The sequence below is a fragment of the Pituophis catenifer genome, unplaced genomic scaffold, assembly GCF_029215685.1.
Source record: "Pituophis catenifer annectens isolate HBS135680 unplaced genomic scaffold, rPitCat1.0.hap2 SCAF_13, whole genome shotgun sequence".
Lineage (NCBI taxonomy): Eukaryota > Metazoa > Chordata > Lepidosauria > Squamata > Colubridae > Pituophis > Pituophis catenifer.
The window spans coordinates 5,675,694-5,692,776 of NW_027256893.1; the positions used below are offsets into that span (position 1 = coordinate 5,675,694).

General features: G+C 44.4%; 1 protein-coding gene across 1 annotated transcript in view; it reads left to right on the forward strand.

The window, feature by feature from the left end:
- NECAB2 (N-terminal EF-hand calcium binding protein 2) overlaps positions 1–17,083 on the forward strand; it is a 208,632-nt gene that overhangs the window by 90,228 nt on the left and 101,321 nt on the right. Inside the window, exons 4-5 of the mRNA XM_070953191.1 lie at positions 5,444–5,469; positions 13,250–13,347. Coding sequence (XP_070809292.1) covers positions 5,444–5,469; positions 13,250–13,347 — 124 coding nt within the window. The remainder of the gene's footprint in view (positions 1–5,443; positions 5,470–13,249; positions 13,348–17,083) is intronic.

Consider the following 17,083-nt stretch of genomic DNA (forward strand, 5'->3'; position numbering starts at 1 on the left):
TCCCTAGTGTCGCATAATGGGGTGAGCTCCCATTCCTTGTCCCAGCTTCTGCCAACCTAGCAGTTCGAAAGCATGTAAAAATGCAAGTAGAAAAATGGGGAGCACCTTTGGTGGGAAGGTAACAATGTTCCAATGTTCCTTTGGCGTTGAGTCATGCCAGCCACATGACCACGGAGACGTCTTCGGACAGCGCTGGCTCTTCGGCTTTGAAACGGAGATGAGCACCGCCCACTAGAGCCGGAAATGACTAGCACATATGTGCGAGGGGAACCTTTACCTTATCCAATGCTGGCTTGGGTATTCTGAGAATCGAAGTCCACACATCTTAAAATGGCTAAAATTAGGAACCACTGCTGTTGGACTTACCCATCACCCTGTCCAAGGCCTGGGAGACAGCTAGGTTTTCAGTGACTTTCTGGACAACTTCAAGGTGGGAGCTGTATGGATCTCTGGAAGAATATTATTTCAGAGGGAAGCTGTTTGCAGCAGAGAAAGCCAAGAGCCACCACATTAATTTAAGAAAGTCAGAAAAACTTCTCTAACTCAGTCAACTAACCCTAACTAAACTAACGCTGTTAGACAGTTGGTGCAAAGCTAGTCCCCTTCCCTGTGGCGTACCATGGATACTTTGAACAAAATAAACTAGCAATCTTAGGCTGCCAAAACTACTCTTTAGTGAGGGGTCTTCGGTGGTCTCTGAGCTTGGATGTTTTCTTGCAGATGTTTTGTTACCAAACGAGGTAACATCATCACTACTAGAAGGAAAAGGGGGGGGGGGGGAGAGAGGAGAACTATGGAGTTCTTAGTGCTCTCTGAGCTTAGCTGTTTTCCTGCAGAGGTTTCATAACCAGACTAGGTAACATCATCAGTGCTAGATGGAGGGAGGAGGAGGAGGAGGAGGAGGAGGAGGAGGAGGAGGATTCTGGGGTCCTTGGTGCTCTTGGAGCTTAGCAGTTTTCTTGCAGATGTTTCATTACCAAACTAGGTAATATCATCAGTGCTAGATGATGGAGGAGGAGGAGGAGGAGGAGGAGGAGGAGGAGGAGGAGGAGGAGGAGGAGGAGGAGGAGGAGGAGGAGGAGGAGGACGACAACTGTGGGGTCCTTGGTGCTCTCTGAGCTTAGCAGTTTTCTTGCAGATGTTTCATTACCAAACTAGGTAATATCATCAGTGCTAGATGGAGGGAGGAGGAGGACTGTGGGGTCCTTGGTGCTCTCTGAGCTTAGCAGTGTTCTAAGTAACATCATGATGTTACTTAGTTTGGATAATGGAACGTCTGCAAGAAAGCAACCAAGCTCAGAGAACACCAAGGATCTCTCATTTCAATCCCGAGCTATAAATATTCTCCTTTATTGGTACTATTCTGTAGCTAAAAAGCATTGTAGACTTCCCTGGCTGTGTATGCCATATGCTTAAAAAAATAAAAAAAAATCCCTCAATCAATCAATTAAAAAAAAAAGAAGAAGAAGAAAATTTCACTAGTTAGAATTGGCAGCCAGGTGGCCAACTGTGATTTTCTCAATTTTTCTGGAATTGTTTCTGTTCTTCAGCAGATAGTATTGAGTCTTCTGCCGTTTATGGATGGCTTCTTCAGCTTGTCATTTTGTTGAAGAATTTGATGAAGCAGTTCCTTCTTCTTTCGTGGTTCGAATCGTTCTGGCTAAGTAGGTTAGATGGATTGATTTAGGTATCGAGGTACCTTTGCATACTTCAGCATTTCGACAACATTTTACTCATGAAATTTGCTCGTGAATTTGCTCGTGAAAAGTGGAGGTTTGCAGCTTTCCAAAAGCTTGTCTCATTCTTTATGACAGGAGGAGGAAGGTTAGAAGAAAGAGTTAAATCTGAAAAAGAACTTGCAGGTGAAATGAAAGGATTTTTTTCTTTCTTTCTTTTTTTTTAAAAAAAAACAGATGGATTGGAAGTTACTGAGCAAGACAGAGCTGTCAATCACAGCCAGCATTGAAAGCCTTATCGGGATAAAAGATTGTGTAAAAACACGAGCAAAGGGAGGTGAAAATAGGCTTGTCAGGGAGAGAGTCGATAAAGAAACTCTCTTTATCACAAATTGAGTGCCAAGTGAAATAGTTGGGGGAAAAAAATGAACTTCATACGAGGAAGATGAATGACCAAGCCAGCTAAATTTTTAAAAGCATTAAAATATAGGATTAACACACAATATACACTGCTCAAAAAAATAAAGGGAACACAAGCAGAAGACATCCGAGATCTGAATGAATGAAATAGCCTTATTAAATACTTTGTTCATTACATACAGTAGTTTTGTGTTCCCTTTAGTTGTTTGAGCAGTGTATAAACTACTGTATGTAAAGAACAAAGTATTTAATAAGGCTATTTCATTCATTCAGATCTCAAACACAGATCTTGTGTTCCCTTTATTTTTTTGAGCAATATACTTTAACTCTAGAACAAAAATAAACAATAGAGATAGATTAGATATAGAGATAGATAGATAGATAGATAGATAGATAGATAGATAGATAGATAGATAGATAGATGGATGGAGATAGATTAGACTTTTTATACAAAGTCAGCTTAGTCATTTTATGACTAAGTCAGTCATTTTATACAAAGTCAGTCCTCATTTTACCTACCTTGAAAGGATGGAAGGCTGAGTCAACCTTGAGCCTGGTGAGAATTGAACTTGCAGTAATTGCAGGCAGCTACTTAACAGCACTTTAGTCTGCTGCGCCACCAAGGCTCTTAATATATGGATTCAATGATTAAAAATGTTTGGAACTTTTACCTAATCCTGAAAAGTCATCAAAGATAATACCAAGCACAGCTCACTTTGAAGAGACTGGGAAGTTCAGCAAAAATGCCCCACTGTAAAGGAATTTAGAGCTGACTTTGGGGGGGGCGGGATGTACAAAAATGCCAGTAAGGGGTATTTGGACAAGGGAATATACAATCCAGGAATAGAAAGGAGCACAAGAAAGAAGCTTAGACTAACTGCATTCATTTTGTCAGGACAGAGAAAAAACCTTTCCAGATTCTGTTGCAATTCTCTACAAATACAAAGCGGATTTCCTGAAATCCCTGTGGTGACTTGATCTGACTTACCTCAAAGGTTTGACACCGCTGATTGGTTTTTTTCTGTCTAGACTGGAGACAATTAGAGTCCACATTCACACATCTGGCCTCCCTGTATTGTTTAGACTGGAGTTGGCATTTTTTGCCCACCTACGGAGTCCTTCTAATTGGCAGATAGAATGCGCCAATTTTCTCCCTTTTTTTCCTGTGTTTATAACAATTTTATTAATTTATGATATAACATACACACACACACACACACACACACACACACACACACACACCAAAAAAAATACCAAAGCAAAAAGAAGGAGAGATAGGGAAGGGGAAGAGAAAAGTGTGGAAGAGAAGAAGGAGAAAAGAAAGAAAGAAAAGGCATTGATTTTGGACTCCCTTTGGTGCAGTAAAGGTAAAGGTTCCCCTCGCACATATGTGCTAGTCGTTCCCGACTCTAGGGGGCGGTGCTCATCTCCGTTTCAAAGCCGAAGAGCCAGCGCTGTACAAAGACGTCTCCGTGGTCATGTGGCCGGCATGACTCAATGCCAAAGGGGCACGGAACGCTGTTACCTTCCCACCTATTTCTCTACTTGCATTTTTTATGTGCTTTCGAAACTGCTATGTTGGCAGAAGCTGGGACAAGGAATGGGAGCTCACCCCGATATGCGACACTAGGGATTCAAACCGCTGAACTGCTGACCTTTCGATCAAAAAGGTCAGTGTCTTAGCCACTGAACCACCACGTCCCTTGGTGCAGTAGAACAAGGTAATAACATCAAACTACTGCTTAGTTTTACATAGTAGTTTAAACTAGTCATAGTAATTTAAACACCATATCTATCGAATGCAGAGATGTCAAATTCAAGGCCTGGGTGCTGGATCCTTAGTGCTTAGATCTGGCCTGTGGGGCGACCCTGGAAATAGCAAAAGACCAGCCTGCAGTGCTTCTGCCAACGAAAACAGCTCCGGGCTCTCCCGAGTTCCATTTTCGCTGGCCGAGAGTTGCAGGAGGTCATCGCAGCCAAAAACGGAGCTTGGGAGCCTGTTTTCGCTGGCAGAGCGCTGGGGCCTCCACAGGCGACCCCGACACGAGTGACATCGAGCTGGCCACGTCCACCCCGGCCCCCTGAGGTCAAACACAACCCTGATCAGTGGTGGGATTCAGCCAGTTCTTTCCGGATCGTGCAAACTGGTAGCGGCGACTGTGGGAGGCTCTGCCCACCTGCCCGGACATAATGCATGACTACTTCAGATGCACAGGAGGTCGTGCGCATGTGCAGAGGTGACATTTGCGCACTCACATTTCCGAGCCAGGAGGGAGGTTGTAGAAGAAATGGTTTTAAAAGTTTTAAAAAAAATGGCCACGCCATCCAGTCACATTACCCCTCCCAAGCCATGCCCACAGAACCAGTGGTAACAAATTTTAGATTTCACCACTGGCTACATCCATACTCAATATAATCATTTCTCACATACAAGTTTAACATAACCATTTCTAGACATTCACTACACCTTCATTTTACCATTCCTCTTCCTGTCCAACCATTCATAAATTTTAGTCCAGATTTCGTAGTATGCTGATTCACTTTTATCCTTAAGCTCCAAGGTCAGTCTGTCCATTTCTGCACAATTAAGGATTTTAGTTAGCACGTCTTCTTCCGAGGAGGTTTCTTTGCTCTTCCATTTTTGGGCAAAAGCTATTCTTGCTGCTGTTAATATGTGTAATATTAGGTAGATTGTATTCTTGTTATATTTGCCCTCGATAACACCTTTGAATACTTTGAAATGTTATTTCTGTTTTCCATTTAGGTTTTCTTACTGTTTTTTTATTGTTTCAATTGTTTTTAACCTGTAAAAATGAAGTGTTTTAATACTGTGTGTGACCAGCCATACGCTAAATAAATAAATAAATCTATAATACCTAATAAGAAAAATTCCGGTTTAACTTCTATTTTTAATGTTAAAATCTCTTCCAGCCAACACCTTATTTGATGAAATTTTGGGCTCAGTTGTGGTCGAGGACTACAACTGTATATCTCCGGCAATATTGTGGCAAGCATTATCTGCACAGGGAAAAATTTACTGCTTAATTGATTATCTTGCTATTCATGAGTTTGTTAGTAGAGAGAACAAGGTTCCGTTGTGCTCGTATCCACCGTAAAATCAATTTAAACCAGTTTAGGAACACTTGTTCTCTGAAAAAGTCCTGGCATGTGATTTTTGAAACCTTGAAAGCAGCATTGATTAAACGCCTTCAAACACACCCACAAATTCTTTCGGCTGAACTGGTTGTGAATTGCTTGGTGTTAAATGTTCTACCTTCCCCCCCCCTTTTTTTTTATTCCCTGCATTCTCATTCTTTTCTTCTTTCTTCTTTCCCTTGCCTTCCAAGTAACGTGGATACCAAGGAGTTGTGTGGTGAGTACCTTTTTATGTCTTGATTGCACAATGAATGCCGGTTTCCCATTTGTGATTTTAATACAGGGTTGGCCAATTTTGACAACTTTTAAGATAGGTGGACTTCAACTCCCAGAATTCCCCAGCCAGCTTTGCTGGCTGGGGAATTCTGGGAATTGAAGTCCACAAGTCTTAAAGTTACCAAGTTGGACACCCCCAGGGGTGGGCTTCAAAAATTTTAGCAAGGGGTTGTCTGCCCGGTTACTGAGTGGGCGTGGCCTAGTCAACCTCCTGCACCACAGGGGGCAGGGGGTTGCTCTCCCTCGGCTCCGGATGCTTTCCTCGAGCCTCCAGGAGAGTGAAAATGGCCTCCCCAGGCTCCGGAGGCCCTCTGGAGGCTGGAAACAGGCCCATTTCTGGCTTTTCCAAACTTCCAGTACATCTGTTTTTCACCCTCCCCGAGCCTCCGTGTATGCCCTGCACTTACCTGCATCCAAAACGGGCCGTGTGGGGACTCTGGGGAGGGGAGGGGAGGGGTGGGCAAGGTCAGCAAAGAGTGGGATTTGTGGGTTTTCTGAGCTGCACAGAATCTCAGCTAGAGGTTCTAACCTGAACCCCCAGCAGCCCAACCTTGGACACCCCTGTTTTAACAGGAATCAGTGGCATTTTGACAGGGTGGGGATCAAAAACAGGTGTGGCAGTCCAATTCTGGCCCCACCCCTTTGTACCTTGTGTGTGTTTGTTTTATTATTGTTTGTTTTATTAAATCTGTATACCGCCCTACTCCCGAAGGACTCAGGGTGGTGAACAGGCACAGAATAAGATACATAAATACAAAAGTTAGAAACAATTTAAAACCAAATTAAATAATTTAGCCCAAGACAATTAAAAATCCCAATAATTTAAAACAAATTAAAATTTCAGTTTAAAAATTTAAAAGAAAGGGGAGAAAATTAGGCCAGGCCGGCTTTCTGGAATAGGAGGGTCTTAAGAGCATGGCGGAAAGTGCACAAATCCGGGATCCTCCGTATCTCCGGGGGGAGCTCGTTCCAGATAGTGGGTGCCCCCACAGAGAAGACCCTCCCCCTGGGGGCCGCCAGTCAACACTGCTTGGCTGACGGCACCCGGAGGAGCCCCTCTCTATGAGAGCATACCGGCCGGTGGGAGGCTGTTTGTGGTAGTAGGTGGTCCCATAAATAACCAGGTCCTAAGCCATGGAGCGCTCTAAAGGTGGTAACCAAAACCTTGAAGCGCACCCGGAAGACCACCAGGAGCCAGTGCAGCTGGCGCAGGAGAGGTGTCACACGGGAGCGCCATGTTGCTCCCATAACCACCCGCGTGGCCACACTCTGCGCCACTCTATGTCTATAGAACAGGGATAGGACTGGGATTGTTAGACTCTAACTTCCTTCTTACTTTGAATACTCTTCTGAATACCGCTGGCATGCCTTTCAGGTTATGTACTGCTCAGGAAAGGAATATATGCACATATGAAGTCTGTATTGTGTTGTAGAACTCCAAATATCGTCTTAACATGTTGTGTGAAATAGACCAATGTTCAAGCAACTGTCAGATTTACTTACGTGGGAGTAACATGCAAACACATGAAACAAACAGAGGAACTGAACTGTAGTATGAGCCAGCAGTGTGCTGTAGCTGGGAAAAATGCTAACATGCCTCAACAAAGGGATAGTTACAAGATCACGTAAAGTGATAGTACTGCTTTATACCACACCGATCAGACCACAGTTGGAAAACTGTGCCCAATTCTGGTCACCACGATACTAAAAAGATGAGATTCTAGGAAGAGTGCAGAGAAGAGCAACAAAAATAATTAGGGGACTGGAGGCTAAAAACATATGATGGTTGGGGGAACTGAGTATGTCTAGCTAGCCTATCAAACAGAAGGGTTAAAGCTGTATTAGCAAATTATCGTCCTGTCTCCAACCTTCGCTTTGTTGCAAAGGTTGTTGAGAGTGTGGTTGCACGACAACTGCCTCAGTACCTGGATGAATCAAATTATCTAGATCCGTTCCAGTCGGGATTCAGGCCCGGGTACAGCACAGAGACAGCATTGGTCGCATTGGTTGATGATCTCTGGAGGGCTCGAGATAGGGGTTGCTCCTCAGTCCTTGTCCTATTAGACCTCTCAGCAGCTTTTGATACCATCGATCATGATATCATGCTGCACCGGTTGGAAGGGTTGGGGGTGGGGGGCACTGTTCTACAGTGGTTCTCCTCCTTTCTCTCTGACCGGTCGCAGTCTGTGTTGACAGGGGGGCAGAGGTCGACCCCGAGGCCCCTTATATGTGGGGTGCCACAAGGATCGGTCCTCTCGCCCCTTCTATTCAACATTTATGTGAAGCCGCTGGGTGAGATCATCCGTGGTTTTGGGGTGAAGTACCATCAGTACGCTGATGACACCCAGCTGTACATCTCCACCCCAGACCACCCCAATGATGCCCTCGAGGTGATGTCCCGGTGCCTGGAGGCCGTACGGATCTGGATGGGGAGGAACAAACTCAGACTCAACCCATCCAAGACCGAGTGGCTGTGGTTTCCGTCGTCCCGATATAGTCAGTTGGCGCCATCTCTGACTATTGGGGGCGAGTCGTTGGCCCCCACAGATGGGGTTCGCAACTTGGGCATCCTCCTGGACTCACGGCTGTCTTTTGAAGAGCATATGACGGCCGTAGCCAGGAGGACTTTTTATCAGGTTCGCCTGATTCGCCAGTTGCATCCCTTTCTGGATCGGGACTCGTTACGCACGGTCACTCACGCCCTTGTCACCTCACGCCTGGATTATTGTAATGCTCTCTACATGGGGCTCCCCTTGAGAAGCACCCGAAGGCTCCAACTGGTCCAGAATGCAGCCGCGCGGGTGGTAATGGGAGCAAGGTGGCGCTCTCATGTAACCCCCCTCCTGCGCGAGCTGCACTGGCTCCCAGTGGTCTTCCGGGTGCGCTTCAAGGTTTTGGTTACTATCTTTAGAGCGCTCCATGGCTCAGGACCAGGGTACTTACGAGACTGCCTCCTGCCACCAATAGCCTCTCACCGACCAGTTCGCTCCCATAGAGAGGGACTCCTCAGGGTGCCGTCGGCCAAACAATGTCGACTGACGGCCCCCAGGGGGAGAGCCTTTTCTGTGGGGGCACCTGCCATCTGGAACGGGCTTCCCCCAGAGTTACGAAACATCCAAGACTTGCGCATTTTCCGCCGAGCCCTGAAAACATTTATATTCCAACAAGCTGGTCTGGCCTAACTCTCCCTTTTTAATTGGCTTTTAAACTGTCTTTTAAATTGGGTTTTAAACCTCTTTAGATAAATTTGGATGTTTTTTAATCTTTGAGCCTAAATTACTTAATCTGTTTCTTAATAGTTTTTAACTTCTATATGTATTTGTATTTATTATGGCTGTTCACCGCCCTGAGTCCTTCGGGAGTAGGGCGGTATACAAATATGAAAAATAAATAAATAAATAAATAAATAAATAAATAAATAAATAAATAAATAAATAAATAAATAAATAAATGTGAAATGATAGCAGTTTTCCAATATTTGAGGGGCTGTCAAAGAAAAGAGAGGGTCAACCAGTGGTGAAATTCAGAAATTTCCTCTACCAGTTCTGTGGTGTGACTGGGTGGGCGTGGCTTGGTGGGCGTGGCTTGGTGGTCATGTGACTGGGTGGGCATGGCTTGGTGGTCATGTGGCTTGGTGGATGTGGCTTGGTGGTCATGTGACTGGGAAACCCAACTATCACACTTTACACAAAATATAAAAATACAAAAATAACACAAAAACTACACAACTGACTCACACGCAGTGCAAAAGCAGCTGGACTTCACACAAAATGGCCCCTGCAACAAGCAGGAACCTCACAGAGCCACAGAGAGCTCAAAAACAAACTATCACACTTTACACAAAAAGTGGCAATAGGTAGAAAAAAATGCTTTAAAAATTTTTTAAAAAAAAGTTCTGACAATTGTGGGACACAGCTGATTGTCACAGCTGATTGTTGGAACCTTTTTTTTTTAGCATTTTTAAGCATTTTTTTACTACCTATTGCCTGAACTGGTAGTAAAAAAATGCTTTTAAAAAAGTAAAAATGATCAGCTGTGCTGCGCGATCGTAGGAACTTTTTTCATACTTTTTAAAGCATTTTTTTACTACCGGTTTGGGCGAACCGCCCCGAACCGGTAGCATTTCACCCCTGGGGTCAACCTATTTTCCAAAGCACTTGAAGGCAGGACAAGAAACAATGGATGGAAAACTAATCAAGGAGAGAAGCAACCTAGAACTAAGGAGACATTTTCCGACTGTGAGAACAATCAAAGAGGTGAACAACTTGCCTCCAGAAGTTGTGAATGCTCCAACACTGGAAGTTTATAAGAAGAGATTGGACAGCCAGTTGTCATATAGATTTTCCTGCTTGAGCAGTGGGTTGAATCAGAAGACCTCCAATGTAACCCTGTTATTCTATGTACTATGTTATTCTATGTACTATGTTCTCAGCCCTTATTTGAAGCTCCTAATGCAAGCCTAGATTTGCAAAATGGAGCAAAAAAAACCGGTTTCCTCATCCCATTTCAGTTAGACAGATGGTCTAGAGAGCACCCTTGTCCAAATAGCATTTTATTTCTGAAGCTTCCTGGCCTATGCAATGGGATTTGGGCTTTATCCTTTCTGCAGAAGGATTGACTTTATCCATTTCTCTTGAAAGCCAGCTCTGCACCGCGATTCATTTTTTTTGTGCTTTTGTTGTAAGATGTGGGGAAGCGGCTGCAGCTGCTGGAAATTAGGCACCTTGAGCTTTTATCGGCAGCGAACAGCCGAAGTTCGCCCTGGCTGAGCGCCGCTGTGCATCGGTTCCTGTCGCTTCTTCCATCCTGCATTCTGTTCAAACCAATATATGGCATTTTAATTAAGCCCTGGGAGGCTAATTAATAATCTGTCTCTGGAGGTTATTTATAGGAGACTCCTGTAAGACATGTCAGTTTGTGGTTAGGAATATGCCGGTGGTGACATCCCATTCACGTTTTATTTATTACTTTTAAAAAATAAAAGCCTACAGCACTTGGTTTTAGTTTTTCTGGTTGGAATTGGTGGCAGCAAAGAATCCGAGTTTATTAGAGAGAGCAGACTCCTTCAGAAGGAGGGAATGATGGCGTTGAAATTACAGATAGTTATATAGAATAACAGAGTTAGAAGGGACCTTGGAGGTCTTCTAGTCCAACCCCCTGCTTAGGCAGGAAACCCTATACCATTTCAGTGGGGAAAGCCAGATTTTTTTTTCAGCTGCACGAATCACTTAATATCTGCAGTGATTCCCTATGCGCGGAAGGCACGTGGCCGAGCAAAGAGAGTGTGCACAGGCATGCGCTTACATTTTCGGTGTATGGCAAACCAGTGGTAAAATTATATGAAACCCACCTCTGAAGTGGAGGGTGAAATATGGAGGGAGGAAAAAGAAGAAAGGAAAGAATGAACAGAGAGAGGGAAAGGAGAATATGGAAGGAAGGAAGGTGTTCTGTCCCCGTCTCACACACGCACACAAACAGTCAGCCAGGGGTTAAATAAAACTTGCAGACAATAAATTCCTTCGATAACAGGATTGGCAGCAACCCAGTAGCTACTTGCCAAGAACTTTACTCACAGAGGGAGGTGTTCCTCCTCTGTCAGATAAACCAAAACAAATTCACAAAGCCACAGAATTGTCAAGTCCAGTCCGTATTAAATCCAAGGCAGGCAGATAACGTAGTTTCAGAGATACAATGCGACTCGCTAGTTGTTTAGTTTTGTCCGTCACAGAGCCTGAATGGCCACCACACCCCCTTTTATTCCATGTGGGGTGTGGTCCAGTGACTCAGCTTAATCTCTGGCACGCCTTCTTTTCTGCTGCGTGCGCTTGTCTCTCCGACGCTGGTGTGGATCTAGCCAAGACTTATCTCCGTCACTGTCCGATTGCGACTGCTCAGTGATACCTGGCTCCTGGCCAATCTCTTCTCCTTTGGGAGACACCTGAGGCATTGCCAGAGAGGAGGGTCCTGGAGAGAGAGGCCTGGCCAACTCCTCTCCTTCACTTTCGGAGCCTTCTCCCTCCGATAAGATGGGCTCGGGGGTCGGAGTCACAACAGAAGGAAGGAAGGAAGGAAGGAAGGAAGGAAGGAAGGAAGGAAGGAAGGAAGGAAGGGAAGGAAGAGGAGAGGAGGAGAGAGGGAGAAACGGGAGGAGGAAGGAAGGAAGGAAAGGATGGAAGGAAGGAAGGAAGGAAGGAAGGAAGGAAGGAAGGAAGGGGACGGAGAAATATGGAGGGAGGGAGGGAGGAAAAAGAAAGGAAAGAATGAACTGAGAGAGGGAAAGGAGATGGTGGAAGAAAGACTGGAAGGGAGGCAAGAAGGAAGGAAGGAAGGAAGGAAAAAAGGAAAAAGAAGGGCGGGAGAAACATGGAGGGAAGGACGGAGAACAGCTCGTGGTTGGAAAAGAACAACACTAAGTTTCTTGCCTCAAGCAGGGTGAAAACATCACACAATTCTGTGCCTTAACATTTTCTCCCCCCTTCCCCCTTCTAAGATGAGAGGCAGTGATTTACTACTCATGTTTTTGCTAATAAGGTGGAAGGCGGAGCTGCTGGCTTTTCGTGGTCAGCCATCAGAACCCCCCCTTACCACCCCCCCCAGGAGAGGATGCTTGATGCTTGATCTTTCAGAAGTTATGATGGCTCAACCTTGAAGCAATCTTTGAAACGATCTCCCGCTTTTATTTCTAGGTTGTTAGAGAGGAAACTTGCTCATCATTATTTTTTTCCGCCCTTTCATTATCCCGGATAAATTTGGCTATTTTCTTGGCATCTTCATCGTCTGCTGGATCCCAAGCAATTACATCCGGTGGATCATGAACTACAGCCCATACCCCTAGCCCTTCTTTACGCAGAAGTAGGCTGCACTTCATAGACCAGGAAACGTAATTCATTCCATCTAACCGGGTTATCAGAGATATGCTGGTTGACTGTTCTTGTGCCATCTTCACTTGGACAATAAACCACAAAAACAGCTGTCTGAATATGGCACTGTGTATTCACACTAACTCTCAGTATCCTGGGCCCATAACCAGTGTTAAGGAATAACACCTTGAGTAGCAAGGGCGTGCACATGAAAGCGGTTGAGAGTAGTTATGAATAAGCACAGTCACCACAGATACACAGATACACAGATACACTGAGTCGTGTTTAGAGTTTACATTCAGGAAAAATAAAGCACAGTCCAATAAACAAAGTCTTCATACCAGTCGTAGGAATCATCCACCGTAAACAGTTCTTCTGGAGTTGCAAACAGTAATACAGCAAGTCAGATCGAGATATCAGAGAGCAAGACCAACAAAGAGAACAAGCCATGTTTCTAACTCCCTTTTAAGGACATTGGCAACAAAGCTAACCAATCAGGACACAGTATGATGCAATACAGCAGTCTTAAAGCTATACCAGTCGTAGGCAAACTTGGCTCTTTCACACCCTGTGGACTTCAACTCCCAGAATTCCTAAGACAGCTTGGCTGTCTTAGGAATTCTGGGAGTTGAAGTCCACAGGGTGTGAAAGAGCCAAGTTTGCCTACCACTGAGCTATACAATACAATTGCAATATATTGCAAACATACATTGGTGGTTTATATATTGCCAACCCAACAAGTTAAGTAATAGTCTTATTCCTAACAGCATTCAGCTTGTGAAACGGGTTAAGGCTTTAAGCCAGAGGTCTTCCAACTTGGCAGCTTTAAGACTTGTGGACTTTTCTCTTCCCGGTCTCCAGATTACTTTGCTGACCACATGGGAGATTATGAAGATGTGTTGGCGTCCTTGGAAACGCTCAATCTTTCCATTCTGAAGGCCATGGGCTACACAAAACGGGTGAGTTGTCAATTGTGAGTTACCCACAATTTATCCGACCCCTGGAAATGACCAACTTGTATTATCCAACAACGCCGGGGTACCTTTTTTAGAACAGAAACACAAAACGGCATTAACACTCAACGTGCAATTAATCATAATGGTTGCACCAACACAATCAAAAGAGGTAGCTCTCTGATTAAAAGCTCTCGGTAAACATTAGCCCCTTACAAATTACCACAATTAAGCTGGATGGAGTTTTTGCTTGCAATTCTAGGTTGTTAGAGAGGAAACTGAGTTGAACTTGCTGATCGTTATTTTTTTTCCCCCTGAAATGCATTCAGCTTGTGAAACAGGTTAAGGCTTTAAGCCAGAGGTCTTACAACTTGGCAGCTTTAAGACTTGTGGACTTCAACTCTCAGCCAGCTATGCTTAAAGCCCAAGTCTTAAAGCTGCCAAGTTGGAAGCTTTAAGCTTTAGCAAAGTTGCATTTTTCTCTCCCGTTTGACATGCAAACAACCTTAAAAAAAAAGAGTTAGAATTTGCCTTGGCATCTTGAAGTGGGATTTCTGTTAAAAGGATGAAAATGTCAAACAGAAAGTGGGTTAATTTTCTGCAATCCTGTCTGTTTTTTTTCCCTGCGTTGATCTGTCCCAAATAAGAATAATTTTACTGAGCGAGGGGAAAAAAACAAGAATGTAGTAAAGGAAGTAAAATACTGTATACTTGATATATAATGAAATAGGAGATGTGTAAATTTGTATATAGATTAAGGAATATATTACTGATTCACTTGAATTTGACGCAAATGTTAGAAACCAGAGATGTTGAGCAATGTCCATTGTTTTACTTTCAAAACGAATAAAATATTTCTTTTTAAAAAGAATGTAGTAAAGTCCAGACTAATACACAAAGCAGATTTTATTCTGATGTCCCAGAATGCAGGTGGGTTTAGAATTAAACTCTAAAATTTAGAAAAAAAGATAGATTTTTATAGGGAAGCTTGCTGTAAGATGGGAAATGGTAACAAGGATTTAAAACAGGAGTGTCAAACTCGATTTCATTGAGGAGGGTCGCATTATGGTTGGGTTTGATCTTGTTCTGTCCCCGTCTCACACACGCACACAGTCAGCCAGGAGTTAATAAAACCAGCAGTCAGGAATTCCTTTGAGATAACAGGATTGGCAGCAACCCAGTAGCTGCCTGCCAAAAACTTTACTCACAAAGGGAGGTTTTTCTCCTCCGTCCAATAAACCAAAATAAGTCCACAAAGCCAAAGAATTGTCAAGTCCAGTCCATAATAAATCCAAGCAGGGCATATAACGAAGTTCCAGAAACGCAGTATGACTTGCTAGCTTTTCAGTTTTGTCTGTCACAAGGCCTGAATGGCCACCACACCCCCTTTTATTCCCTGTGGGGTGTGGTCCAGTGACTCAGCTTAATCTCTGGCATGCCTCCTTCTCTGCTGCGCGCGCTTGTCTTTCCGACGCTGTCGGGGATCCAGCCAAGACTCATCTCTGTCGCTGTCTAACTGCGGCTGCTCGGAAGTGCCTGGCTCCTGGCCTATCTCTTGGCCTTCGGAGGACACCTGAGGCATTGCCAGAGAGGAGGGTCCTGGAGAGGGAGGCCTTGCCAACTCCTCTCCTTCACTTTCGGAGTCTTCTCCCTCTGATAAAACAGGCTCGGGGGTCGGAGTCACAACAGATCTCGGGAGGGGGAGGCAGGGGGGCATGGCTGGGTAGGTGTGGCCATCTGAACATCACTCATGTCGGGGGCTCTTCTGGTAACCCGGGCGGGGCTGGAGGGATTCATCGTCTCTAGAGGAGGAAGGAAAGTCCAGGGAAAGCGCCAAACCCTTGTCCTCTGCTGGTGGCCAAGTGCTAAAGCAGGACTTTCCTTCCTTCCTTCCTTCCTTCCTTCCTTCCTTCCTTCCTTCCTTCCTTCCTTCCTTCCTTCCTTCTCTCCCTCCCTCCTGCCTTCCTTCCTTTCTTTCTTTTTCCTTCCCTCTTCATTCTCCTTTCTTCTTCCTTCCCCCTTTTCCTTCTTTTTCCTTCCTCGCTCTCTTCCCACCTTCCCACCTTTTTCTTTGACTTTCCTCTTTCCCTTTCTCCTTTCCTGTCCCTTCTTGCAGGCTCAAATGCAAAAGGGGAAACATTTCTCGTTTTGTTTTGTTTTGCTTTTAGTTTGTTTTGCTAGCCCTCTGCCAGTGAAAACGGGGGCCACCGCGGCGGGCCAGTCCTTCGCTGGTTCCAGGGCGGCCTCATGGACCAGATCTAAGCACCCCGCTGGCTGGATCTGGCCTGCTGGCCTTGAGATCAGTGGTGAAATCCAATTTTTTTTTACTACCAGTTCTGTGGGTGTGGCTTGGTGGGCATAGCAGGGGAAGGATACTGCAAAATCTCCATTCCCACTCCACTCCAGGGGAAGGATACTGCAAAATCCCCATTCCCTCCCCACTCCAGGGGGAAGGATACTGTTACAAGGGTTATGTCTGCAGTCTTGGCAGGATTAGTTTGAGATGTATTCCTTGACTCTCGAGGAGCTGCCTTCAGCTGCGTCTGTGAGGTATTTCCAGTTCCTGTCATATGTAGATATATACCTGTAAGGGTTTATTATTGATGATTAAACCTACTTGAAACATGGTGTCAGAAGCCTGAATCCATGTCTTCCGGATACATTTGAAGCATACTCCCGAAAGCTAAGCAGTGGAAGTATGGCAGCTAACAGTATACCTCTGCCTGAGTCTATGAGGATGAGTGGAGATTGCGGTAGCAATTGGAATGAGTTCAGGGCAGAGTTCAAAGATTATGCCTTAGCTACAGGCTTGGAAGAGAAGTCGGCAGCAGTTCAAGCTACCACATTAAGGAGATTGATGGGCAGTGAATGCCTCCATATCTACAAATACAACTATCCCATAATAAAACATTAAAAAAACATTGCAAAAGAGTTCAAATTGTAAAAAAGAACTATATCAACACTTTGTACAACTTGAGTCAGATACTGCAGAATCTCCATTCCCACCCCAATCTAAGGGAAAGATACTGCAAAATCCCCACCCCCACCCCTGGGGGAAGGATATTGCAAAATCTCCATTCCCACCTCACTCTGGGGCCAGCCAGAGGTGGCATTTGCCAGTTCTCCAAACTACTCAAAATTTCCGCTACTGGTTCTCCAGAACCTGCTGGATTTCACCCCTGCCCCTGATTTAAAAAGTAATGTCTCTGTTTTGGACACTGTTCTGAGCATAAAAAGTTTCTCGCATGCAAAACGAGTTGATAACAAAGGCAAATTATATTCTTTGGCTATTCATTTCTGAAAAAAATAGTTTCCAATTATGCAGAACAGCTGTTCTTAGACTTTGAGCAATGCGTTGCTTTTTCTCTTTTCTCCTTGTAGAAATACATTTACAAAGGGAAATGTGGAATTATTATTTTTTGATACAGCTCTGGTTTTTTTTTTTTCCCTCACTCTCTCTCTCCTTCACTAAACTGATCTACTAAAAAGAAATTCTCTCTTTTAAATTGTCTCCTTTTACTTTTAATTCCGATGCGATATTCCCGAAATGGCCTATTAGTTTTGCTTTATTAAAATCTTGGCTACACTCTTGTTTTATTTGTGAGGTGCTTGTGGAACCGTTTTTAATTGGTGTTTATCCTTTGTACCCTGAAAAGACCGCCGATCGTTTATTTCTTTTAAGGAGGCATGTGGCAATTATTTTCTGTAGTGGGAAGCTCATAAACGAGCCTCGGTAATTAGC